This window comes from Schistocerca gregaria, chromosome 5 (genome assembly GCF_023897955.1).
Source record: "Schistocerca gregaria isolate iqSchGreg1 chromosome 5, iqSchGreg1.2, whole genome shotgun sequence".
Lineage (NCBI taxonomy): Eukaryota > Metazoa > Arthropoda > Insecta > Orthoptera > Acrididae > Schistocerca > Schistocerca gregaria.
The window spans coordinates 148505552-148532449 of NC_064924.1; the positions used below are offsets into that span (position 1 = coordinate 148505552).

The window sequence follows — 26898 nt, forward strand, 5'->3', positions numbered from 1 at the left end:
TATTCCGCGAAGTAAGTTAACTTCAGTGTCCATATTGCTGCATCCTAAGATAAAATGAGTATATACACTTTTCCATATGCCACTTATCGACCTTTGGGGAATATTTGTGTTCCGTTTCTTATGGTGTTGAAAAATTTACTGTTTTTCTACTGCTTTAATTTATCTTTTTCTGCTGTCACCTTCTGGAGCCAGTGCGGTTCTGTATAGACCAGTGCTACCATCAGGGTGAAGCAGTGGCGATGGAGAGAGATGAGTTACATCGGCAGGCGAAGGGGGAAACAGCCAGCAAGGTGTAACTAGAGAGTGCCCGCCTGGACACACAGCTGGAATCGTTGCAGGACAGAAAGGTACACTTAAATCTACATACGTACTCGGAAGTTCATCATACTACGTGTGGTGGAGGGTACCCTGTATCAGTATAATCGTTCCCTTTCCTCTCCCACTCGTAGACAGAGCGATGGAGAAACGATTCTCTATATGCCTCTGTATGAACCCTAATTTCTCGAATCTTAGCTTCGTTGTCCACATGACAAATGTACCCTGATCAGCTAGAACATTAGGACCAACAACCTACTACCGATATAAACCCATCCAGGCGATACGAGCGTTACCTGGCGAAGAATGAGTGCTAGGCAGACACACACAGGGGGGCATGTAGTGTCAATGAGAGTGCTGTCCGTGTGTAGAATGGGGGAGGCGTTTGATATATCTGAGTTTGATCGAAGGTAGGTTGCAGGCTCGGCACGAGCATCTCGGAAACTGCAAGACTTCTCGGATGTTCGTGGAGTGCTGTGGTGAGTGTCTCCGACACGTGGCGAAAGCAAGGTGAAACCACATCCACACGTCGTAAGGTTTGGCAGCCACCCTTTTCATTACAGATGTCGGACGTAGTAGGCTGGGTAGACTGGCAAAACAAGACAGGAGGCGAACTGTGGCGGAACAAACCTCAGACTATAATGCAGGGCAGAGTACATGTGTGTCTGACCACACACTGCACCGAACCGCTTAATGATAGGCTTCCGGAGCCAACGACCCACCCAAGTGCCAATGTCAACATCACGACACCGGCAACTACGACTGAAGTGGGCACATGTCCATCGGCACTAGATGTTGGCGAAGTGGCAGAGCGTTGCATGGTCTGATGAATCACGATAACTTCTTCATAATGCAGACGGAAGGGACGGAATCTGTCGTCTTCCGGAGGAAGAGCTCCTTGACACCTATACTGCGGGACGGAGACAAGCTGGCGGTGACACCATTATGCTCTGGGGAACATTCAGGTGGGAATCCATGGGTTCAGTGTGGCTGGTGCAAGGCGCCATGACGGCCAAGGGGTATCACACATGGGTTTCCGACCACGTATACCCCTTCATGACGATCATATTTACCGACGGCAGTGGCTCTTTTCAGCAAGATAATGCGCCATGTGGGGGTCAAGAGTGTAATGAGTGGTTCGAGGAACACAGTGGCGAATTCCAGTTGATGTTCTGGCCGAACAAAGCGCCAGATCTGTACCCGGATTAACACACATGGGATGTGATTCATTGTGGTGTCGGTCCTCACCCCCCCCCCCCCCTTTCCAAGAATTTAAGGGGATAAGGTAACTTGTGTGTGTATATGTGGTGTAAACTCCCTCCAGCGACCTATCAAGGCCTCACTGTTACCATGCTATGACTCGTTCTGGATGATCAGTGTATGCTGGCGGCAGTAGGATCATGCTCTCAATTTTCTCAATACTGCTCTTCAAAAATAACGTCGCCTTTCCTCCATGGATTCCCATTCGAGTTTTCAAAGCCTCTTATTAAAAACTGTGTGTTGATCGAACCTACCGGTAACAAATGTAGCAGTCTACCTCTGAATTGCTTCGATGTCTTCTGTTAATCCGATCTGGTGAGGATCCCAAACACTAGACTCGCACTCAAGAACAAGTCACACTAACGTCCTATACGCGATCTTCTTTACAGATGAACCACACCTTCTCAAAATTCCCCCAATAAACCGAGGTCCACCATTCGTCTTCCCTACCGCAATCCTAGCATGCTCGTTCCATTTCACATCGCTTGGAAACTTTACGCCCAGATAATTAAACGATATATCTGTGTCAAGCACAGCATTAATTGTGTCGCGCTTGACACAGTGTCTCTCCTACCCAAGGTTCCTTCAGCAAACAAAATGACTGCGTCATTGTGATCAATTACCTATCCAGAATGTCTAACAATGACAGAGATCTTCTATGACTAGAGAAACGAGCACAATCGAAAATACGCAGAAAGCTACAGTCCAGTCATTCCTTTTCAGGAAATATTTCAGTTATACTACATGCAGTAAATGCCGGGTGGCTAGTGCCTCCCGTCGGGTAGACCGTTCGCCTGGTGTAAGTCTTTCGAGTTGAAGCCACTTCAGCGACTTGCGTGTCGGTGAGGATGAAATAATGATGATAAGGGCAACACAAGACCCAGTCCCTGAGAGGAGAAAATCTATGAACCAGCAGTGAATCGAACCCAAGCCGTTAGGTATGACATACCGTCGCGCTGACCACTCAGCTCCCAGGGGCGGACACTGGATGTAGTAATAGTAAAGAAAAATTACACAGTTTAGTTTTCAAATTAGTACCATTACTGCATAAGTTACATGAGAGAGTATAGAAATGGCACCTGATGCGCTTGAAGAGGGTGCGAACATCACAAGTACATTTTTAGATCTATGATAGGTAATTAACCCTTCAGACGAATCACATTAGTATGCTGACATTTCGTGTTGGCACAAGTGTAGTTCGTACACTATATAAATCACTTCAGAAATAGTTAGAACAGAGAATATATTTGTAATAATTGGCAGAACGTGACAACTCTTGGCTAGAGACACAAAGAAAATAGAACGTGATGAAAGTACAGCAAATGAGATCGTTAGAGTAAGTATAGAACACAGTTTTGTATGTTGTGTAATAAAGAAAAACACTGTTCTCACTGAATCAGTTTGTCAGTGAAAGCGATGTGAACACATGAAATCTAAGGAAAGAGAACATGAATAACGTGCTTGATTCTTACGATTCTGTAATCAGTATACAGCAACCGGAAGTTTTTTTGTGTAGATTAGGAAAATTATAAAATATTATTGTATACAGCGTTATGCAGGGTGTTAAATGCTATAAGTGCAGTACATTATTGTCATTGGTACATTAATGAGTGCGTTAGTTGCTTTTTTTCTCTGCACCTAACATTTTTCTAGCAAACACTTTACATTATGCGCTGCCTGATGTTTTCTGTGTGTTTGTAACTGCTCCACTAATTGGACTACACCATCAGTGAAGGCTAAGCACTTTGTGTCCATGCATCCATACATTGACACCTGACGTGCTGCCCAGCTGAAAACATTCGTTAATGGCTTCCTCTTCCCGCATGTACTTGGAAGTGCCTACCCACTTAAAAACACACTACACCCATGGCTATAATTAGTAATCTGAAGTTGAGATAAACACTGTTGTAACGTCGTTCAGTATACGTCTCTCAGTCACCAAAAAAATATCAGCACTTATACCCCTGGAAAAAGCGTTCGACAATATTAAATGGTGCAAGCTGTTCGAGATTCTGAAAAAAGTAGGGGTAAGCTATAGGGAGAGACGGGTCATATACAATATGTACAACAACCAAGAGGGAATAATAAGAGTGGACGATCAAGAACGAAGTGCTCCTATTAAAAGGGAGTTAGACAAGGCTGTAGCCTTTCGCCCCTACTCTTCAATCTGTACATCGAGGAAGCATTGACGGAAATAAAAGAAAGGTTCAGGAGTGAAATTAAAATACAAGGTGAAAGGATATCAATGATACGATTCGCTGATAACATTGCTATCCTGAGTGAAAGTGAAGAAGAATTAAATGTTCTGCTGAACGGAATGAACAGTCTAATGAGTACACAGTATGGTTTGAGAGTAAATCGGAGAAAGACGAAGGTAATGAGAAGTAGTAGAAATGAGAACAGCGAGAATCTTAACATCAGGATTGATGGTCACGAAGTCAATGAAGTTAAGGAATTCTGCTATCTAGGCAGTAAAATAACCAATGACGGACGGAGCAAGGAGGACATCAAAAGCAGACTCGCTATGGCAAAAAAGGCATTTCTGGCCAAGAGAAGTCTACTAATATCAAATACCAGCCTTAATTTGAGGAAGAAATTTCAGGGGATGTACGTCTGGAGTACAGCATTCTATGGTAGTGAAACATGGGCTGTGGGAAAACCGGAACAGAAGAGAATCGAAGAATTTGAGATGTGGTGCTATAGACGAATGTTGAAAATTAGGTGGACTGATAACGTAAGGAATGAGGAGATTCTACACAGAATAGGAGAGGAAAGGAATATGTGGAAAACACTGATAAGGAGAAGGGACAGGATGATAGGACATCTGATAAGACATGAGTGAATGACTTCCCTGGTACTAGAGGGAGCTGTAGAGGGCAAAAACTGTAGAGGAAGACAGAGATTGGAATACGTCAAGCAAATAATTGAGGACGTAGGTTGCAAGTGCTACTCTGGGATGAAGAGGTTAGCACAGGAAAGTAATTCGTGGCGGGCCGCATCAAACCAGTCAGTAGACTGATGACCAAAAAAAAAATGCCCCTAACACTCTATACATGGTTACACGAAAGAAAAAAATACACGTAACTTCCATTTAGTACGAAGAAGGTGTAACTAGACATTAAATTTCCTATCTGTCCAAGGGAATTTAAGTACTATTTTAAAATGAGAGGAACTTTCTTACATGAAGAACTACACTGCAGTGTCGCAGAAGGAACATCCAGCTTCTCGTAGCCCTACAGTATTACAAGACCTTGTTCAATCTTAGTGTAGTGTTGATAAAGGCGTTTTCGTTTTCTGTAAGCCATTCTTGATAGTACCAACTCACCACGTCTAGTGCCCAAAGGTAACTAACGCTCAAAACTGCTACAATAGGTGTTTATTGCATACCTGATTTATATCCTCATAGTGGTGCGAAATTTGAAAAGATATCGTCATCCAGATCTAGAAACACACGTACGAACTTCCGTTTATGTTGCAAAACTCTTTGTCTTTAAGGCAACGTAAAAACAATTATCAGTAGGACAATAAGTTTGAAAGAGGGCCTGTAATGTGGCTATGAGAAGTTGGATGTTCCTTCTGCGATATTGCAGAAATACTTGATAGGAAGGTAGCCACTGTTCATAATTGCTGGCCACCATGGTCACGAATATGTACGGTGGAAAGAAGATCGGGCACCAGATGGCTAAGTGCCAGTAACAAGAGGAAATACCATCGTGTTCGGCATATGGCTTGGAGTATCTTACAGCATCTGCAGGAGCAATCTGAACAGCAGTTGGCACCCCAATGACACAAAAAACTGATACAAATGGGATACTTCAGAGATAGCTCCGAGGCAGCCGCCCTGTTGCTTGTATTCCACTGACCCCAAACCACAGCCATTTCTCACTTCAGAGGTAGCTATCAAGATCTCATTGGAGGGGAGGATGGAGGTTCGTTGTATTCCCAATGAAAGCTAGCTTTTCATTAGTTCCAGTGATGGTCGTATATTGGTTAGAAGCAGGCCAGCTGAGAGCCTGCTACCAAATTGTCTGCGTGCTTGACGCACAGGACCTACACCTGAAGTTAAGGTGTCGGGTGCGATTTTGTATGATAACAAGAGCACTGTCGTGGTTATCCTACTCACGATGACTGCAAATTTGTACGTCGGTCTGATGACTCGACCTGCTGAACGGTATTCATGAACAGTATTCCAGGAGTGTTTTCCAACAGGATAACAATCTTCCACATACCTCTGTTGTAACTCAACATACTCTATAGAGCGTCGACACGCTCCCTTTACCTGCTCTATCACCAGATCTGTCTCCAGTAGAGCCCATATTGGACATCATCGGACTATAGCGCCAGCGTCAACAACAAACAGCATAAACCGTCCCTGCACGGACCGACCAAATGGAACAGGCATGGAACTCCGTCCCACAAACTGCGATCCAACCCCTGTACAACACAATGCAGTGCCGTTTGCTTGCTTTCATTCAACATTTTGGTGATTACACCTGTTATTCGTATACAAGCATTTCACTTTTGCAATGGCTTATCTCACCTTTGATCTTGCAATGTTAATAACTTAAATAGACAAATGTATTCCCAAAATTTCATTACTGCACAGTAATTTTTTAATGTCGTTGAAATTTTCTCCATTAGCTTATGTAAATCATGCTGTGGACAGTTTGCAGTCTGGAACCGCGCGCCCGCTACGGTCGCAGCCTCCAATCCTACCTCGGGCATGGATGTGTGTGATGTCCTTAGGTTAGTTAGTTTTAAGTAGTTCTAAGTTCTACGGGACTGATGACCTCAAAAGTTGAGTCCCATAGTGCTCAGAGCCATTTGAACCATTTTTGACAGTTTGCACAAAACTGATATCTGACTCGTCCTCTCTTTGGTATCTTCCTCATGGCCTCACAGCCACACTTGACAAACATTAACAACAGTTAAACCGTTGTAGTGATGTTTCCACAGCCATTCAAAGCTATTGAGGAAATTACAGTTTTCGATGAAAACAGTTGTACCTGCTTCTGTATTTCGGTTAACATCATTTCTACAAAACCTCGTTATGATATACTAAATTATTCACAAAATAAAATATAATTTAGCCTTTAAGTATGTACAGTCATTCAGTTCGCTATAGTTGAATGCATGAGTTACGGAAATTAGGTTTTTGAATCATTAAGATGCTGCTTTGAGCCTCAGTAATGACTGTCGGGTCTATATAGTTCTAACTTATCAGATACAAAGCCAGTTTCACCAGACCTGTTTCTTGAAGAATCTTTCCTATCAGAAATAACTAAAAAAAGAGAATTCGATGTTAGTTTTGGTTTTGCAGAGACTGGGGTCCTGACCTGAGCGGGTGATTGTACAGAAGATGGCGCCCACGAAGAACGTAATGCGTGGCCTGATCTTGAAACGGTCCGTGAAAGAAGGCACCGTGATCCTGGACACGAAGTCGCCGGCGGCCGTCACGGTGAGGCAGAGCGCCGTGTCGGACAGCGAGAGGTGGAGGTGGCGCTGCAGGTACAAGGGCAGCAGCAGCGAGAAGTTGATGGCTGCCACGGTCATGCACGCCGAGCCGAACATCACGTTGAGGTACACCCAGTTCCGCATTAGGTCCAGGTCCATGAAAGCCATCACTCGACGCCACACTGTTTGAGTCTCTGTGAAGTTGAACAATTAACCTAAATTCGGCTGCAGATTATTCTATCAAAAGAGAATACACACATTTTTTGGAGTGGACAAAGATTTTCTTCAGTCTTCGCAAGAGCTGAAAATAAAACTTCTGTTGATAAAACGTGTTCGATGCTGCAGATACGCAACAACCATCAGGTATGTAATGGAATGACGACAACGGAAATCTGTACCGGACCGAGACTCGAAGCCACATTTCCCGATATACACGAGTGGTCGCCGTAACTATCCGTGCAACCAGACCTAAACATATATATGTTGTCATTCACATCATGTAATTCTCGTACAGGAGGTTGTGATGGGGGAGGGGGGAGGCATTTTGATTGAAAGTCTCTGCCTGGTATCACTGGATTAGTTCGATATTGCAGTACCTGTGTTGTTAAGCGCTATGTGATGTTTCTTCAGAATTGCATGCACATCCTGTCTCGTGCTTCTTAATGCCAGAGGTACTGCAATATCGTACTGATTCGACGATACCAGGCAGCGAATAAGAATCACAAATTCCCCCCACCCCTCCATGCGAGAATTTCATAAAAGGTGAACACTCGGGTTCTAACGCATAATCGATGGCATTTGGATGTTTGGCCAATTCCAAAGCAGTTCATTCCATCACTCACGTAAAGCTGCAAATCCGGGATTGAGTACTGTTTTGGCACAAATTTCCGTTGACGTATTCCATAGCACAGCCTATGGTTGCCTGCATTCACAACTGACTTATTGCATGATGCCTGTAGTCGCAGGAGTGCTTGATTCTTCAGCCATGCATGCATATCTCAAGGAACGTTGCACAGCGTATCTCAACAAATGGGCATTTCAGTATCTACATAATTGTGGTTCTCTAGGTTTACAAGTACAAGAATGACAAGATAAAATTAGTGACTCAGTAATGTACTGACGTGGTGCTTAAATTAAACAAAATACAGTACATGAAAAATGTAATTTGAGATAGAGGCTCGTTGGAAGTTAGGGATAATATAAAAGTAAGCACACTGAAAAGTACTGCAGCTTGTGGTCTAGTGGTTAATATTGTCACCTCTAGATCATATGGTTACAGGTTCGATTATCGGCCGGATCAGACATTTTCTATGTATTGGCTTTGTCTTAATCATTACATCTCTCTTTCATCATCGTGGAAGCTGACGAAGTGGCGTCAAATATGAAGAATTGCAGCAGGTTGCTGAAAAACTCCAGATTAGATATCCCAGCTAATAATGCCATGCAATATTTCATTTTACTGCACAGAGTATTAGTCACTCCCTCAGATATCATGTCTCTTAGCAACGCCTCTACCATTACAATGGCCTAAATAGTGTGAAGAAGAGAGTTCAAAATTTTCTTCACATATGTGGTTGAATCCACACATTGCTAATTAGGCCATATTGGATTATTAATTGTGAAGATGTTAGCTGCTACGTTTTAGCTGCTTTACCAGAAAATCATAGATATTTTCCCTTAGAGCATGGAATGTGGTGATTTAATTGGCCAGTCGAGACGCAACAAATGCTTCTGTGATCATGAAACAGGAAGGGTACGTAGCAACCCTTTGTGACTCCAAATTGAAAGACGGGAGTATCCACGTCATCTGTATTGGGGTGATGTAGGAAAAAGTGCAATGCTAGGACCCTGAAAATGTTGAAATAAGCATCTCGATCATTACCACAGTAAACTTAATGAGTGAAGTTAAGTCATGCTAGGAAGCCCAGCATAAAACACCACAGAACTACCTCTGGCGTGAAGTACATACTCTAAACTCTACAATTTAAATGCCTAATTAAGCCAAAGATGCACTTGACAGCTTCGATCACTTAGAAAGTCCGCGTCCTTGGGTGAGTGATCAGCGCGTCTGATTGCCACACATCGCACCTAGGTTCGACTCCCGGTCGGTTTGGAGATTTTCGCCACTGGGAGATTGGGTGTTGATTTGTCCTCCTCATCACCAACACGCAAGCCGCCCACTGTAACGTCACCTGAAAAACGCTTGCAACTCAACTGCTAAAATTCACAATTTGAGCAAGCACGACCATAATTTTCTCATTTAGAAAGTCACTAAATTGCGACCACGCTACACGCTTCCAGTCATCTTCGGTCGAGTTTCTGAAGACGTGCACTGTGAGCAAAAGCCTTTTGTGAGGCACACGTCTCCGTACGCTCATTGTCTGCAGTTCCCGTAATACTGTTTACTCCGAAACTGCCTGAAATAAGTCTGTATTCATTGTCAGTACTGTCGTATTTGAAAGCAGTCTTATTGGTAACACGTCTACAATTGGTCGTTCCAACCAGTGATCGCTTTGCTACCAGTGTTTTCATGTCGCTCTACGTGGCTCCGACTGGCACTGCATTTTTTGTAGAAACACTGAACAGTCTACATCGAGAGCTACCTCTACGTCCATTACCATTAATTACGAATTTCGCAGCACATCACAATTCCTGGCCTGCCTAGATGTTAGTGTCGGTGCGACCCACGCAGTTCTGGCCGGGTAGACGGCGGACATCTGTAAAGGCCGGCTCCCACTAGAGCGCGGCAGCGGGGTGTGCGGCGACGGCAGCGGCAAGCTTTTTCCGCTTTGATGAGGCTCCTCGCGGAACTGGCGTTCCCACCGCCTGGAAGCGGCAGACGCTAGCGGTAGCCAATGACGGACAGCCACTGAGGTACGGGGCGGGACCCACTGAAATGCCCTGTGCGTTTGATTAGCTATATCTTACACCTACATGCAGGAAAGACGAAGTTGGGTGAAGAAATGCTAATTTTTTATTTTGTGTGCAAGGTACTCTTTCACATATTTCATTATTCATGTTTTCTCATTTCACCATAAACAGATTTCATGACTACCGTTCATGGTTGTTCATTATCTCCTGACACATTGAAACAATGTACGATAAGAGAGATTATTCAGATAGTAAAGCGAGACAAAAATTTGAAATGTGATACGGTAGCAGGTATACGAAAACAGTAAGAACAAAAAGGTTAGGGGGAAGGGATAAAAGTGCAAGCCACCTCATAGAATTTCCCACAGAGCATAATGTAATGATCGCCGGCATCTTGCTTAAGAATCACGAAAGAATGCTATATATTTGGAACAGAGTTTTCGAAACCAGATTTCAAATTATAAGATATTTCCCGATGCAGCCGCAAAACCTACAATAATTTATTGGTTACGACCTGCCGTTTACAACTAAAGAGACAGTAAACAGTAGCAAATTAAGGAGATGGAACTTGAATAAGTCTAGACCCACAGCTTTTCGATAATCTTAAATTTACCATAATGCAACAAACTTAATGCAGGACAGAGGAAGAAATCCGCCAGAATACGAATCGATATCTTTGAGAGAAGAAGTGGTAAATGCAGAAGAGTATGTGAACCGGAAAAAGATGCGGTAGAAATCGTTAGATAAACGTGACATATTGAATTTGACAAGAGGGAAAAATATAAAAATGCAGCAAATAAAGTAGGCCATGAGAAATAGAAATGTCTAAACATGACGTTGACAGTAAGTCCTAAATTGCAACGCGATTTTGAACTTGGAAAACATAGGAGAAAATGAGAAAGAAGAAAGAAAACTTTGCTCAAAGGAGAAGCAACTGTCAGGAACTCATTTGGCAAGCCAGAACTAAGCAAATAAGAGAAGGCTAGAAAGCGGAAGGAAGATGTAGAGAGGAGAGGGGGAGGTGCTGTACAAACTAACATAAGCACAATGTTAGTATCCTGTGAAATGTCTGAACATGCAAGGCAATACTGCTCCTACCACTTAGCTAAGTAGAGACACTGAAGAACTGCGAAACTGTGTTTATAGCATTTGCATGTTTAGATAAAGGTTTTGACAACCTTAATTAAAACATTCTTTGAAGATCTGGAGATGTCATCGATAAAACACAGGGCCAAAAGATTATCTACAACTTGTACAGAAACCAAACTGCATTTCTAAGACTTCAATGACTTGAAAGGGAAGCAGTAATTGAGAAGGCAGAAATAGAGAGGATATATAATGAAGATTGTTAATAACAAGAAAAACGTTCTGAAAAAGAAAATTTGTTCACATCGTATACAAACTCTAATGGTTGCGTACTATTTAACTAAGGTATTTGTGTGGAGTGTGGTATTTGTATGGAGTGCAGCCTTGTATGTAAGTGAAACGTGGACGCTGAACGGTTCTGTCAATGGACGCTTTCAAAACGTGGTTATCAATGCTGAAGATTAGATATGAGGATCGTGTAACTAAAGAAGAGGTACGGAATTAAATAGAGGAGGAAGAGGAAATTACTGCAAAACTTTCACTACAAGAGGGGTAAGTTGACAGGACATATTATGAGGCATCAAAGAGTGAGGGCAAAGCGGTTGAGTTGTAGTATTCTGATAATAATCATCTGTTGAAATGCTATTCTACTATTTTATCTATTAATGTAAGCAGTGAATTTACTCTTCCATGCACTCCTCCAAAAAACATTTAAACCAAAACTGAAATCAGCTGAACACCAAATCCTTCAACTACTGTCTGACAACTATTGCATTCACTTTCAACTTTCTATAACTATCTATTACTGGCTAGCCACACACACATATAGATATAAGGAGAACAGAAATAAACAAACATTAGTTTTCATACAATTCTTTAGGTTGGCAACATGTACACATACAAACCAAACAGGAAGGGACATGAGGTGAACACATTGTAGTTACGACTTGAAAGCAGTGTTTTCGGTATAATGTCTACAGCTAGTGACAGAAGAGAAAAGAGCAAACATGAAAATGTGCTTACGTTCCATAATCTAAGTTTTACTTCAACCTCCAGCATGTGACCAGGTGAGGGGAAACACAGATGTCTGCCAAAAACTCGATTCACTATAAGTAATCAGTTATTCACGTAAAAAAGATGTGAACTGCTTTATAACCTGCAAGTATCATATATCAAAACAAAAAAACTCAACTCTATCGTAGAGTAGAGAGACACATATTAAAGAGGCTGCCAGTTCAGTGGGGAGCCTTGTAATTGTGACACCTGCACAATTGAAGGCCTTTGACACCAATGAATAAAATTATTGACAACATGGCAGATGTCTTAAAGTAAAAGGCGAAACGCGTCTTAAACCAATAAAGTACACTAGATAAAGAGAAAAATGTTTGTTACTTACCAAAGGAAATAATCAATAGCTGTAGATACTTAGCAAATTACATGTTGTGACATACCAGCAAATTAGTTTCGGTTTAACTTCTCATTCCACATGCTATTAAACGCTGTTTAAAAAAAATCATCTATCCCTTCTGAAAAACTGTAGTAACTTTCATAAATCAGTAGATAAACAGATATTGGATATTTATCATCATACATGACCTTTTATAAGTCATCGTTTGCAAAAAAATACGTTTCGATTTCAGGAACCGTTTACGAAATTTGCAGTTGATACAACCATATGGTTTACGACGAGCAGGACAAACTATCGGTCGTTTCGCGAGCGACCCGCGCACGGTCACCGCACAGCCCGTCCGTCGATGTATCATTCAATATCTCGAGAGCGGTGATAGCTATCGTTCTGTTCTCAGCTTTGAAAACAATTTCGATATGTTGACTAAATTTCATACGCAATAATGTATTACTTAAAATGAACTGTACGCAAAGTCCACGCAATGCGTTTTTACCTCTGCACAATCATTAAAATTTCGTGTAAGGGTTTACGTAAATGCGATACAGCAAGTAACCACGACGAATAACGAAAAGGAATTCGGTCCTTTACCGAGAGAAGATATCCGGCTGTAACATACCCAAGAATCAAATTTGTCTACTAAATAGTTTCCTTGGAATCGGATGATAAGTATATCATAGCTGCTGGCGCGTGCGCGCGGCGAAAGTTCTTGTGGCCAGGGGTTCCGTACCTGACGTCACGCTCAGCGCGTTCTGTGATTGGCGGCGCGGACCTGGAGCGCGGCAGGCGGCAGCGAAAGCGTTTCGACATGGTCAAACCGCGACGCAGACCCCGCCACGCCGTGCCGCTGACGGCGTTTCCATGGCAACCACGCTGCGTGCCGCCCAGTTTTGACGCGCGGCAGCCCTAGAGAGAACCAGCCTTTACGCTCTGTACAGCGAGAGAACAGGTCTGACAGTTGAAGTGGCCTTGGCGAACGTGCTTTGCGCATCTACGGCAGCCGGTCATATTCTGAGATTTTGCTTACGTTACCGTGGCAACGCCCCAGTGATGGAGTGGTGCTAGAGGACCCCTGCTGTCAGTCAGTGGTGCTGCGTGCTTCATTCACGTTTGTATGTGTATTCCACTGGTTATGTGAGTTTCTGGCCATATGTATGGAAAATGGCTTCCTGTAGTGCAGAGAAGATGATTGTTGGGAAAGAAGCAACACTAAATTCTCAAGCACACGAATTTACATGCGGTCTGTCTGTTTACTTGACCAGGGATGGGGACAATGGAAGGCCTTTGACACCAATGAATAAAATGATTAACAACATTGCAGAAGCATTGAACATCTCTTCAGCAAGAGTAGAGAGACACATATTAAAGAGGCTGCCAGTTCAGTGGGGAGCCTTGTAATTGTGACACCTGCACAATGGAAGGCCTTTGACACCAATGAATAAAATTATTGACAACATGGCAGAGGCATTGAACATCTCTATAGCAGGAGTAGAAAGACACATATTAAAGAGGCTGCCAGTTCAGCGGGGAGCCTTGTAATTGTGACACCTGCAAAGTGAAGGAAGAGATTGTGTCGTGTGACTGCAACAGAAAATGTGGATGAAAGTGCTGTCACACAACATACATACACGTAATATAGCAGGAAGGCAGGAAGGTGTACCCAACAGTTAAAAAGTTTATGGCTTCACAGACAGACAATGAGTAGTTAACAGGCAGAACAATAAGTCTCTCCATTACTTTTTAAAAACAAGCCAGCTTATGGTGGGAAAAATTCTCTGGAAAAAAGTACTAATGGAATGTGGAGACATTGTAGAAATTTTCTGTGTGAGTTCCTAGCAGTGAATCCAGAGAATATAATAAGAGTACCGGAAAATAGATCAGAGGCTGTGCCCAGTGCTATCGCGTCGTTTCAGTGAAAAAAAAATACTGTCGATTGCCACGGAGAATTGAATACAGATACTTCTAAAGACTACTTCATGAGTCGTGTACTACTAAAAGTCAATTATGGCATGGTTTCATATTGTACAAAGAATCGAACCATTCTGTACATCCAAAAAAAGGCACCAACAGCTGCTGCAAGGAGAGATGAAATAGTCAGCTGGTTGAACGATAAGTAAAATATACTTTGAACAGAATAGGAGAAAAGCAGAGCTTCAAGTATTAGTGAAGCGATTTAAGCCACGGAAGATGTAGTATGTGATGGATACGTTAGCAGAAAACCACAGCCACAAAGTTATACGTCTTCTACCGTATCAATGCCTTCACAACGCGATCGAAGTTGTTTGGGCTCAAATAAAAGCAGATGTCGGGAAGCGACTTAAAACTTTTGCATTGCAAGACACAGAGAGGATGGTAAATGAGGCTGTCACACGAGTAATGGCAGAAGATTCGAAGAGTGTCGTAAAAGAAGTCTTAAGACTAGAGAATCCATACAAAATATTGTAATTTATTTATCAGATGTTGAGGACAGTAATATTGATGGTACCAAAGCCTGTCGAGAGATGATCTATCAGACGAAGATGATCTTGAGGCCACCGTTCTCTTGTATCACAACTAAAGGCAACATCTTCATTGGATATTTTATACGTAACATTCGTACAACTTACTTGTACCAAAACTAAAGGCAACATCTTCAATGGATATTTTATACGTAACATTTGTACAATTTACTGTACCTTGTTAATGTTGAAAGTATATGTGTGTGTTTGTGTAAGGAGGCAAACACTACCAGCGCATGAAAAAAAGAAAAAAAATTGATCAAGGGACACGGCGGTCAATAGAATGTTGCCAACAAGAATGCTGCAATGAGTCGTGCGGCAATGTTATAGGTTCCACTGCCGCGGGACCGAAGTGTGGGAGGGGAAGATCGGACACCCAGCTCCCCACCCCTCCAGTCTCTGGCCCACTGCACTTCCATGATGAATACTGGCGACTGCACTGCCAGCTACCAAAACACTTATTTCGCCGTACGAAGTTTGGTAACTGACATAGCACCCGTGAGGCGAGAAGCGAACTCGAGTGTGGAGTATGGAAACTAAGACAGTGGCAGCTTCACTTTAGAGACAGTGCCAGGCCGCAATGGGCAGTGGTTGACCAGTCTTCAGTGTAAGCAGGGGCCATGTATGGTGAAACAGCCGAGTTTGCTAGTGTACCAGCGTGGCTCACCCAAGAGCGTAACATCCTCATCCAATGAACGGATCACCATCGACAGTGCTGTATGTCCTCGCTGTATGCAACATAGCAGATGGGTTTGGAATGTAATGTATGTCATGGGAGCAAGGTCTGATGATCTGGAGTTATAAGCCTCCACCTCTCCTCCCCTTGCTTGCGAACTACTGGTTGCGAAATTTTGTACAAACACCAGAATTCGAACTGGCTACCGCCTTGTCAACAGCCACAGCACAGGATTGCGTTAGCTACTTCGGCTAAGGAGGCAGATGTAGAGTGCCTCCACTGTCCTGATAACTTGAATGACATTTCTGAGCCTATAGTCTGTAAGAAGCTGACGAATCTTTAGGGTAGGGTGCTTGTAATGAGGAGCTTCCATGTTGTGTTCTGTAAAAGCATTGACACATGTGTGAGGATCAACCACACAGTTCTGACGCCCCCATTGATCGAAAGCCTCAATGCAGTTCATAATCCATACCCAGTCTGCTTCCAACAGAATATCATACATGAAATCCAGTACACATCCATATGACTGACATCCATTGCACATTGTAGTATCTCAGCTCTATTTTCGGCCTCCAACGTAGTAAAATTCATATCGATACGTAAATTGAAATAGATACTATCACTGATGATATAGTAGAGCCAAGCATTACACTACTTTTTGCGTCTTCTTCCGTCTCCCTCTTTTCGAAGACGAAGGTAGCACTAGAAAAGTTCAGTCGGCGTTTATCAGTAAAAGCAGATAAAACGCTTTTTGTTACTAGCTCCACCATTAACTAACATCAACCATTATATGCGGCTTAATCAGTAAGAAAATAATGTTGCGTACATATTTACAATATATTTATGAGGCAATGTACAAGAAGTGCATATTTGTAGAAAACCTTATGATTCGCAAATAAGGAAAAAAACAAGACAGGTAACTTAAACTATGTTCTCGTGTCTTTTGTGCTTTATTAATCGAAAGAATTTTTCATTCTCCAAGAATCCTACCCTTAGACGAGTGAAGTAGATATAGTATTAGAATTTATAACATTATCTGTCCCATGTAGTACACTACAAAGTTATTAATTATCACCAAACTTTACATGAGAATAAGTCAAAAGTTAATGAACCAAAAGCATATATACATTATTTTGCTTATTAAACGGCTATAAATGAAGAAAGTATTATAAAAGCGTTAACCACAGTGAAAGGATCTGCCGTAGTCAGTGATCTATTACAAAAAAATGGCAATCTGAATTTTACGTATTCAAGTAATTGCCAAATTACTATTCCTATTTGTTCACTATTATACTAGCTATACTGATGTGGACTAAAAATACTGAGAAAATGTCCACACAGAAAAGGTAATTACCAAAAGTAATCTTGCCTAGATACAGAATGCAAATTGTAAGAATTTTTATCTTATCTTCGACTTTACACTTACATTTTCAGCACTGTGACAAAACTAATGCCAGTAAAATTATCAAATAATACTAGTTTAAAATTTCAGAAATAGTTGATTGTATAATTTTGGATTTTCAGTACATTTCGAAAGTTTTGATTGTGCAGGTAACATTTATTTTCCTTATTGGGCTTAACGCTCCAAGATTGTTTCTGTCGATTGGTCAGGTTGTTTTGTACACAAGTAGCACTTGAATTAGGCTTAATTGAGTGTGTTATACACAGTAAAATGATTCTTTTTAACTTTTTATTAACTGAGATGTAGTCAGACACTAACATGGATTTACATAGATCATTGTATGCAGGTCACAAGATGAGGAATCATTAACTACCGAACCGGAAATTATGCGTGTAAACAAAATTTTGCAGATTAACCAGGAAAATATTTAAGACACGTTAGTGAAACTGGAATTAGCTGTACCTCTTATTACTAAAATCAGGAAAGAACAAAAGGGAATCACAGAAAAAATAAATACAGAACACAGAATTGTAGAACGAATAAACAAGGCAAATCGGAAGTAGGAAAAATTTACTTTCTCACAGTGGAGCGAAGTCGCTTGGTAAGTGAAGAAGACTTAATTAATGAAATGATTGAAAATCTACCTTGTTGAATGGATAATATTAAGGATGAGACAGAAGAGCACGCTAAAGAGAAACATGGTAAGCACGTTTCCTCAAGAGGAGAAGAAATGACCATTTGAGCCAATGAAAGGCAAAGAATTGAGTAGATGCATTTCTAACTGACGTAGGGATGCAAATAAACAAAATCACAGTGAAGAAACACAGTCCCCCCCCCCCCCCCCCCAGTTCCAACGATACATTTATTGCACACTTCCATGAGTTGTTTTATCTGCACTGTCTGCCAGATGCCTCCTCAGTCTCAACAAAAAAATCTTTTCTGCCCATCAGTGACTGACAGCAGTCTTTGGCCTAGTGGGCAGTGGATGGGGGAGCTAGCTTCTGAAATTACTGAAACTGAAGAAATTATAGGGATGTCATTACTCCTGCAATTTTGCCGTCCATATCTCAATTCAAAATCGTGCATAGTTTAATGAGGGAAAAGAAAAACAAATATGATTGCTGTGTCCTCAAATAATAACAAAAATGAAATGACAGATTAGCTCCAGCGTTTCTAACTAATTTAAATAATAACATAGAAGTGTTGGACTCTGGGACATCTGTTTTCGTTTATGATAGTGCATAAGCTACAGGTGCCAACATCAGCAGAATTAACAATGGTAACAAGTATGCTGTCAACAAACAAAGCAAAATTAGGAAATGCATGTACTACATACTGTGGGAGTGATACCATGTTTCCCTGCATATTTCATCGGCGAAAAAATGCTCCAGCACCAGCAGTTCGTGACATTTCCACTGCGATGGCGGAGGTTCATTCAGCTGTGTTCATAAGATTATGTTAAGATGTCATTCTTAATAGCTGGAATGACATACAGAAAATGACATTTATCTCAGGATACATGGTGAGGTATATTGCATTAATGACTACTGTAGCATTAGAGAAATATTCAGCTTATGATGATTTCAAGAAGGAATTTTTGGCCCAGCACTGGTCAGAAGGAGATATAGGAAGATTACATAAAATGCTTAATTCTGCCACATGTATCATGAAGCAAGGAAATCTGAATGCATACTTTGCAAAACATGTAAATAAAACAAACTATTGGGATCAAGAATTGGCACCCACTGATATGTTAAAATATTAAAGGGAAAATTCTACTTATTTTCAAGCAAAATTTAGTTACCTTTCATGATCACAATATGAACGAATTTTTATCCACAATTGATATTAATTGTTTTACACGAAGAAGATAGGCATAGTAGCGATAACAATACTCATGTGACACATGATAACAATCAGTGGAATACAAATAAGCAAAATGGATGACGCTCCCATAAAAATTCAAATCAGTGAAAGGCACTAACAATGCATGAAGACGTGTGTGGTGAGTGACAAATTAATAATAACAAAGATGAATGACACTCACTTAGATCAAGTAAAAGGTGACGGTAAAACAAATGACCATACAAGTTAGACCCAATGTACTGGTCGGAGATAATGTGACAGGCATTTGTAATTCCACAGATAAATCCACAACTTTCATTACAACGATGGCCTCGACCTGGGAACAAATTGTGAGTCATCTACGAGAGCTGTCTGCGGCTCTAACATACGTAGAAGTAATCAGGTATCACCATTCGAATTCAATGAATCGATACGCCTACAGTTATTGATTATGGCGGTGTCATAACATTGATCTCGACCATCTTATCAGACAAATATCTGCACACGAGAAAAGGCCAGTGCTCCCTGTGAAGCCATGCTGAATCCTATGTTCGAAGATATGCAAAATGAAGCTGTCAAGATGCAAACTCATCTGGAAGCAAAACTTAAACAGATGGAGTGACTCATCATTCATTTTGCTGACAGCCTTATTGCTGACTGGATGCTACATGCTGATTTACTTGTAGAGACGGACACAATGATAGGCTTTTCTGTAGAAGCATTCGTTTTATGATAAGGAATCCGTACAGTGGAGGTAAATTTATTAGTATCAGCCGAATGCTGCTTATGCGAGTGCAGATGATGGACACCAAACCCAAACCCACATATTTGCGCACCGTAAACACTCTCTTTGTCAGTCATACAATAACAGTCAATGAAGATCAAGTATATGAATCGTATCGGGTTAATGACTATCAGCGAGTCAATCCGCACGGCATTATAACTAAACGTAGTGATCTTTTTAGAAGAAGGCAGGAGAAATTAAATGTAAAACCGGAACAGAAGAGAATCGAAGCATTTGAGATGTGGTGCTATAGACGAATGTTGAAAATTAGGTGGACTGATAAGGTAAGGAATGATGAGGTTCTACGCAGAATCGGAGAGGAAAGGAATATGTGGAAAACACTGATAATGAGAAGGGACAGGATGATAGGACATCTGCTAAGACATGAGGGAATGACTTCCATGGTACTAGAGGGAGCTGTAGAGGGCAAAAACTGTAGAGGAAGACAGAGATTGGTATACGTCAAGCAAATAATAGAGGACGTAGGTTGCAAGTGCTACTTTGAGATGAAGAGGTTAGCACAGGAAAGGAATTCGTGGCGGGCCGCATCAAACCAGTCAGTAGACTGATGGCCAAAAAAAAAAGTGCAAACTATAAACTACACCTCACCAACTATTCAGTCTGCCATCACAGTCTATTTCATGGGCAAAAGGACCCACTGTTACCAAAAAGATAACCCAGACATTAAGTTGGCGAATAAATAAAGCATATCAAATATCTGTTGTTCCAACCAAACAAATAACAATCGTCGCCATCGACATTTGGGAGCCTCAGGAGCCTGTTACATGGTAACACTGTATGAAAAATTTAACAAATTTTCACAATCTCTGCTATCAGGTATGTGACCAATATGACCCTGATTAGATTAATATATGCTGAATATTTTGTGAGTGTTGGTATGTCTGAAGCGCTGCCCTCAGATAATGGTACCTCATTTACAAGTGACAAGTGGGAAAGCTTTTTCCAGAACAATTACGTAAAACAAACTTTTATTTGAGAATACCACCCCAAAGGTAATCCTGTCACATGATGCTACTGTAAATTGTTTTTATCTATGCATACTTATGTAGCAGGAGACTGTGCAAAAACTAAGTGAACAGACAATTATAGGTACCATCCAACACAATAGTAGATGATAGGCCAAACAGGACAACATGTTGCACACCATTTGAGTTGTCATCTGACAGTCTGTAAGACAATGAATGGTGTGATCTCCTTTCAAAAGCAGTGTGAAATAAGCAATCTTGTGTGTAAAGCAGCGCAGAGGAAATCATATTTCGGTAAAAACGTTACTCAGACCAGTGACAGTAAATTCTGTAACACGGGCTTCATTTGACATCATCCAAAATCTTCCCAAACACCTCTAAAATAAATTACAAGGAATTTCTGTGGAAGGGACCATATGAAATTATATTTTACCAACCCCCAGGATTGTGTTTACTGAGCCTCCCCAGCTCAGTTAGAATAAAATGATTGTATCCATATCAGCATACTATAAGGGAAAGAAACGTGAGACATGACTCTTGTCTTGCACTGTACATAAATATTTCACACAGACATGAGTTGATATGATTTATGGCGTTTCATAGCAGCACATTTCATGTTTGTGTCAGCAAGTAACCTGTTTGCTACACTGTATAAGAATAACTTATGATAATAATTACGATATCCATATATTGTTTAGCTAGACAGTCTTTTCCATAGATAACCTTACACTAGGATTAAGATACAGAAGGGCAAGGTAGATACATTCCTTGTCGTTGTTATGTAGGTGCAACACTGATGAACGGCGGTTATGGTTTATTTACCAGTAGTTTGCTACATTGTCTTTGTTGGACGTGGCTATATCCCGTCTTTCCTTCTTGCAGTTTAGGGAATAAGCCCAGCGCAGAGTTTGGCTTTGAAGGACAAAGTTTGATATGTTTGCCCAGGTCCAACTTGCAATCATCTTAACATACGTAATGTGACTCTACCTCATGATAAATAAATAATCTATTTGCTAAGAAGTGTGGCTGTATTTTAGAATTGCTTTTTTTAAATCATTACTGTTCAAAGTTGTTTACTATGACTAAGTTTAGTTAGGTAAACGTGTGTTGATTTTACGCTTTTCATTGCACACAGAACGTTGCTAGTAAGAAATGTATGCTGGGGGACTACGATGTTTAATTTATAAGTGTACGTTGCATCCCACAACAAACGGGAGTGCATGTGTTAACTGTACTGCCAGTATGTAGTGCTTAAAGAATTCCTTGTATTGTATGTTATGGTTAAATACGTGAGTTTTGTGGGTTGATGACTATAGGAGGTACAGAGTTGTTGAACTTATGAACAGTCTCCAATGTGTCATAATGAACCACTTGGCATATAACTTATTGACACGTTTCCTCAATTCCATCGAAATTGTTAAACCTCCAAGAATGTGTTCAGGAATATTGTGTGTTTTAGTAGTTTCAGTAGAGTGCTTGGGCTGCGTTTACCCAAAAATTATGCATGAAAATGATTGCGAAGGACGAACTGTTAATTCAAAAGTTAAATATGAAGAATAAAGTGACGTGGAAATTTGTAGAACCGTCTGTAATTCTGGGATCAGTCACTCTACAATACAATATAAATGAGTAAAACGCAGTCTAATCTGTTGGACAAAGAAGCAATACACATCCAGTCTAAAACTTTCCACTTCTTTTTAGCGGTTAGCAGTATAAATTACACCATGAGGTTAAATTTGCTGATAAAATGTGTTGTTCTATCTTGTTATAACTCCTCTTGTGTATCTTTCTATGCAAAATACAGTGTACTACTTTGTGTTTGTCTCTGTAGAGGTAGGAGAGACCAGTGTATTATTTGTAATGAATTGAGCTTTTTTTCGTAAAAACTGTTATTTGTGCACTCATATTCAGAATAAAAAAACAGAACACTATTAACGACTAGAGAAGTGACGTTTATATTCACAGGATATGTACATCAGCATGTTCTGCAGAAGAGATTAGCATTTGAACGGTGTCGGCCCGCGGGTTCAAGTTCAAAACACTGATATCACGGAGCAACACCATCTGCCGGTAAAATGTGCCTGTGGCTCTTGTTCTCTCTATAAACCGAAGAAAATGGATCATAGTGACTTGAGCAGGCGTTCAGCATGCCATGAACACATATGTGCAAACCGAACTCTAAAATCAATGAGTTACAAAGATGGCGCATTATTGACATGAGAGAATGTGATGCAACCATCCGGGAAATTGATGCTCGTGAGGAATGAAGTGTCTAAGCAGTGCAGCGAGTGTGAGCAGAATGGTTCACAGAACACCCTAAAACACGAAGGGATGGGTCACATCCATTGCACCACCTAGACCCCCCCCCCCCCCCCCCGCCAAGCAAGCTCGATACCTCATCTGAATGGTATTGCATATCAGATCTGCGTCCTCCTCGGCTCTGGCGCAACAGTGGAACATAGTAACACATCGCACACTGTCCCAGTTCACAGTCCGTCACCGTCTACTATGGCGTGGGTTACATCCACGTCATCCACTTCTGAGGCTGCATTTTATGAACGTGCAGAATCACGCTGGACGACAATGGTGTACGGGACGATTTCCCTGGGGACAGGAATGGCATCAGATTGTGTTTTTGGATGAATCCAGGTTCTGTTTTGCTTAAAAATGATGGCCGCATTTTGGTGTCCCACAGACAGGGGGAGTAGCATCACAGTCATTAGATTTGTAAAAGACATACAGTGCAACTCTGACCCTGCAGGGCGGGATGCTGTTGGGTGCTACCACAAATCAGAACTGGTGCCCAGGGTACTGCGACCAGTGTAACCTATGTGAATGACATTTGCAACCTACAGCTATACCCTCTGTGCACAAAACCCCAGACGCCATTTTTCAGCAAGACAATGCACGACCAGATCTTGCTGCATAGACAAGTACCTTATTAGTGTCCAGCATATCAGCTTTCTTCAGTGGCCCGCCAGATCAGCAGGCAGGTCGCCAATCGAATTTGTGGTGAATATGGTGAAACAACAGGTACAGCACTGTGACCCAATGCCAACCACCGCTGATGAACTTTGATGCCAGGTGAATGCAGCATGAATGGCTGCACAACAGGACGCCATTCGCGCCTTATACGCGCCAGTGCCATCATATGTGGTAGAGCTTATCCTTGCCCATGGATTACCCTGTGCTTACTAGGCTACAATACACATGCCGAACTAAGGTGACAGTAATGCTAAACATTTCTGCAGATCATTGTAATGTAAATGTTTTATGAATATGAACGTCCAGTCTCTAGTCGTTCAAGGTGTTCTCTTTTTTCTGAACCTGAGCTACACAGGGGTAAAGCAGACCCACATCCTAATTGGCAACACCTCCTGTCGTGCCACACTGCAGCTGTCAATCCCTCCGAATGCCTCATGTTAAAGCTGCATCCGAAATCGTGTATCAAACCGGTATAATGATGCCTGATGTCACTCTGCTGTTGGTTTTTGGGATGGTATACCAACGGTTATGTCATGGTGAAGATGAAGACGATCATCCAGACAAAGCGAGCATATTAATTTCTGATATCGAGAAGAAAACTGTGTAATGTTAAAACATTCGTATAAAACCAATAAACTGCAAAAACTTGAACATTATTCATTGTACTTCAAATACAATACTTGCTGAAAACATAGAAATGGAGGCTGCAGAATAAGAGCAAAGGAGCACAGTGGGTTTGCTTACAGCGGAAAGAGTGCACGAAATGAAAATTAACCGAAGTATAGTGCAAGTCTATGGAGAGCACTAAATTCATTCTTTTGGTCTTCTTTAGAAGCCTTTTAGCATGGTTGACTGCAGTGGACTGTCGATGCATGCACGTGCTCCCCCTATCGTCACATGAATGTGAGCCAATGTCCTTCTACCGGCGAATTTGTAGTTTCAGCGCTCTTATAGATAACACATCTTCTTCTGCAGGCAATGACATTACGATTCATTCACCAATTCACCAGTCTTCATTTGGCAGCCTCTGGCTAGTTTCTTTCTGAATTTTACTTTTGAAAAAATCTATTTGAAACCATGCGCCACCCAGAAATATTCTTGTAACAGTGGGTACAGTGACATGTATAATGAAACATTTTCGTTCATGTCTGATAAACCTTTTAATAGACTCCTGAAAAGTTGAAACCTTCATGTGCTGTAAATCAACGATGAAGTAGCAGTGTTATATTGTGGATGTAAACATTCGTCTGTTGATGTCAATCATTTCCTCATAGCCATTATTTTATATTTTTCTTTTTATGTTTATCAAACAATATTTCAAAATCTCACGATCTCCGTCTAAAAGACAACGATAGCTGTAATAGACAAAGAACTTTGAAACCTTAACAGTAGGCTTCCAAATACATAAATTTTTCATTGTTGTGTAGTGAATGTCTAGAACTGTACACATGAGCCATATATCTTTAAATGACAAAATTAATATCTCTCTCATGGTAACTCAACGTTAATCCAGGAAGTAAGTTACAAACGCAGGCAGAAAAGATCCTAAATTAAAGAATTTCTACCTAAAATGAGGACAGTGTAGTATCTCAGTTTTATTTCGTGCCCTCCAACGTAGTGAAATTCATGTCAATGCATTATATTAAACAGACACTATCATGTATAATGTTGTACAGCAAAGATTTACATTACTCTGCATGTTCTACTATCTGCATCTTTAGAAAGACGGAGATGGCAGCGGAGAGGCTCAGTTTTCGTTCATCAGTAAAAGTAGACAGAAATACGTCTTTTGTAAGAAATTCTGCAATTACATGTGGCTTAATCAGTATGAAAATAATATGGTGCACTCAGTTGTAGTATATTTATGAAACAATGTATAAAGACTGCATACTTGGATAAAGCTTTATGATGCTCAAAGATGAACAGATCAAAGCACGCTAATTGAAACTATGCTTTTCTGTATTCGGTTGTTAATTAATTGCAAATGTCTTTTATGTAACCGAAGGATAAATAATAATAAATTTGTAACACATTATGACCCATGATATAGGTGGCACTGTTATTAGTCATTACGATATTTTCTATGATATTAAAGCAAAGTACAACTAACGAAAAGAACAATTAATATTTTAAATCGTAGAAGAATTCAAATGAAGACTGATGTCGATGGGGTGGTAACTGATGTCTCCTTATCCACCCAAGCAAGAATTTTTTCTTCTAAATGAAGAGTTCAGTTATTGATACTGTCTTGGACATATGTTTTGGATCGGATGTCGCCTACACGCCTGATTCAATATGATAGCTTCTCTATAGTTCTTATTAGCATTACTAAACACTGAAGATATATTTACTGCTTCTGAACGCCGTAAATCACAAGATCCCGTAAATCACAAGTTCTCCAAGACAGATCTACTGTACACTTCAACTTGTAAACATAGGCTGAAGTTTTAAAGGCCTTTACAAAATCAGTGATAATGGTAGTGTATCTTTACTATACTTTCCACACATTAATGGAGTTTCTTGTGTTTAATCACCATAGTGAGTACCTACATGTTCGTCAAGTTAGTCTTCCTTATATAAGCTACATCCAAAACATATCAATCCATTACCTCTTACAAACAACTATTTGTAGTTTCTCCAATTCCTCAAAAAGCAGTTTGCTTAATAGTTGTTGGCTCAGTCGCCTTTAGTCATAGGATTTGTTAACTGAAACTGATACACATCACGTTCTTTATAATCCCCAAATAATTGTGTCATCATGATGGACACAACCTGTAGATTTTCCAATTGCTTTGGGATGTGTAATGTGTTACACATGGGAATGAGCTTTACTACAAGGTTTTCTCTAGAACTGTTGAGTGTATTTCTGCACCACAGTAAAATTAAGCTCTTTAGGTATAGGGTATAATATAATTGTAAGGTATTTTAAACCAGTAGAGAACATTTTTTTTTTTTTTTTTTTTTTTTTTTTTTGTAGCGCTTTGAAAGTCGAACCCTTCAACAGCCACACAGCCACACAGCTTCACACATCCAGATCTAAATTTAATGAGCTCTCTTTTTGTATGATTTAGGCTGAACCGGAGAAATCGAGATGCTATAGACATTACTTTATGTGCTACCGCATATTATTTTTAATTTTAGATGTGGTAGATGTCAAGGCATGTGATTCTAAAATCTGAAGCAAATAATTTTTAAATTGTGTACTGAGATGTTTAGTACTACATCATATTCTGTTCATTTATATGAAGAAATCCATTTTATATTACGCCATTGAAAAATATTATACATATGTATGTATTTAGTAATGGAAAATTGTTGTATTTTACAGTGA

General features: G+C 40.7%; 1 protein-coding gene across 1 annotated transcript in view; it reads right to left on the minus strand.

The window, feature by feature from the left end:
* LOC126272521 (monocarboxylate transporter 2-like) overlaps positions 1–26898 on the minus strand; it is a 115285-nt gene that overhangs the window by 20630 nt on the left and 67757 nt on the right. Inside the window, exon 6 of the mRNA XM_049975429.1 lies at positions 6912–7223. Within this exon, the coding sequence (XP_049831386.1) occupies positions 6912–7223 (312 nt within the window). The remainder of the gene's footprint in view (positions 1–6911; positions 7224–26898) is intronic.